Source organism: Nicotiana sylvestris, chromosome 2, assembly GCF_000393655.2.
Source record: "Nicotiana sylvestris chromosome 2, ASM39365v2, whole genome shotgun sequence".
NCBI lineage: Eukaryota > Viridiplantae > Streptophyta > Magnoliopsida > Solanales > Solanaceae > Nicotiana > Nicotiana sylvestris.
The window spans coordinates 30,056,406-30,058,415 of NC_091058.1; the positions used below are offsets into that span (position 1 = coordinate 30,056,406).

A 2,010-nucleotide genomic window follows, 5' to 3' on the forward strand; every position below is an offset into this window, starting at 1 on the left:
TGAAACAACTTCCAGATAACGATCCACGTAGCTTCAAGCAACAAGCAAATGTTCATTGTGCTTACTGTGATGGAGCTTATGAACAACTAGGTTTCCCAAGTTCTGAACTCCAAGTTCATTCCTCTTGGCTTTTCTTCCCTTTCCATCGTTGTTATCTCTACTTCTTCGAAAAAATCTTGGGAAGTTTAATAAATGACCCTACTTTCGCTATCCCATTTTGGAACTGGGATCATCCTGATGGCATGAGACTTCCGGCCATGTATGCGAACCGTAGTTCTTCTCTCTTCGATCCTCTCCGTGATCAGAAGCATCAGCCTCCGGTCATTGTTGATCTCGACTTCAATGGAGCGGATCCTAACATAAGTAACGCTCAACAAACTTCCCAGAATCTGACAATCATGTATAGGCAAATGGTCTCTCTAGGAAGTACTCCGGCAGCTTTCCTCGGAGACCCTTACCGTGCCGGTGGCGAACCGGGTGGTGCTGGGTCCCTCGAGAACATTCCACATGGAACGGTCCATGTTTGGACCGGTGATAGAACCCAACCTAATTTTGAAAATATGGGAGTTTTTTATGCAGCTGGTAGAGACCCTATTTTCTATGCTCATCATTCTAATATTGATAGATTGTGGAGTGTTTGGAAAACCCTAGGTGGAAGACGTCAAGATTTTACTGACCCTGATTTTTTAAATTCTTCGTTTTTGTTTTACGATGAGAAAGCACAAATGGTACGTATTAGGGTACGTGACTGTTTGGATACAACAAGACTTGGATACGTTTATCAAGGTGTAGTTAATCCGTGGATAAATTCTCGTCCAAGGGCTAGGGTTTCAAGTGCTTTGAGTAGCGTAAGGAGGCTTGCTGAAGCAAAAGATTATTTCCCAACAAAACTTGACCATGTGATAAGAGTAATGGTGAAAAGGCCAAATAATAAGAAGAGAAACAAGGAGGAGAAAGATGCAAAAGAGGAGTTTTTAGTGGTTGAAGGGATAGAGCTGGAAACTGATGTTTTTGTCAAGTTTGATGTGTTGATTAATGATGAAGATGAGACTGTAATTTCGCCGAATAATGCTGAGTTTGCAGGTAGTTTTGTGAACGTGCCACATCTTAGTCATGGTAAGAGTGACGAGAAACGTAAGACTAAGTTGAAGTTGGCTATAACTGAGCTGCTGGAAGATTTAGATGCTGAGGATGATGATCATGTGGTGGTGACTTTTGTTCCAAAGAATGGTTCTGGTGCTGTGAAAATTGGAGGTGTCAAGATTGTGCTTGAGGATTGATTGCTAACCGGGTACAGTAAGTTCCCGCTATGTGCGAGGTCCGAGGAGGTATTTCACAAATTAAAGGTCTATTATAGGGAACATTATCATGCATTTCAGCATTCCCCCTATGCTTGTGGATTGATTATGACTAGAAAAATAAAAGAGTTTTAAATAGTTTCCTCAATGAATTAAGCATTTTAAGTTTCTTCATATTGTAAGTGTGTTTGAATGGAATAAAGGAAGAAAACTACTTACATGGATATTTTATTATTTTCTTCTACATGTATAACTACAACTAGTAACTTTCAAACTAAGTAGGGCAATTTCTAATAACGGGACGTGGAATCTTTTGAAATTAAGCATAACTGAAATATTTAGTGGATAATAACTGTATGTTTATTCTTTAATTATTATATGGATCGGAGTTGTTATATTTTTATTTATAGTTGGTGGGAGCTGGCCGGGAAGTTTGGTTTAGTATGAATGTAGTAGGTTTTCTCATAGTTATAAATGGGAGCAATAATCAACATAAACGAAAAAATTATTGAATATTAGACTAATTGTTATTGTGTTCAAACATATAAACGACATAGTCCGATTGATGAAAATGAAATGCAGAAGCAAAATTGAGAGGGAAACCCGAGATTGATGAAAATGAAATGCAGAAGCAAAATTGAGAGGGAAAACCGAGAGAGATAGATAGATATATTCCATCTGGTCCCAGAGTGATCATATCTAATGAATCTAC

The 2,010-nt window shown here is 38.5% G+C and overlaps 1 protein-coding gene across 1 annotated transcript in view; it reads left to right on the top strand.

Annotated features, from left to right (window-relative positions):
- LOC104231195 (polyphenol oxidase, chloroplastic-like) overlaps positions 1-1,522 on the top strand; it is a 5,524-nt gene extending 4,002 nt beyond the window's left edge. Inside the window, exon 2 of the mRNA XM_009784145.2 lies at positions 1-1,522. This exon is cut by the window's left edge and continues 150 nt beyond it. Within this exon, the coding sequence (XP_009782447.2) occupies positions 1-1,280 (1,280 nt within the window). The 3' untranslated portion in view covers positions 1,281-1,522.
- The last annotated feature ends 488 nt before the right edge of the window (positions 1,523-2,010 follow it).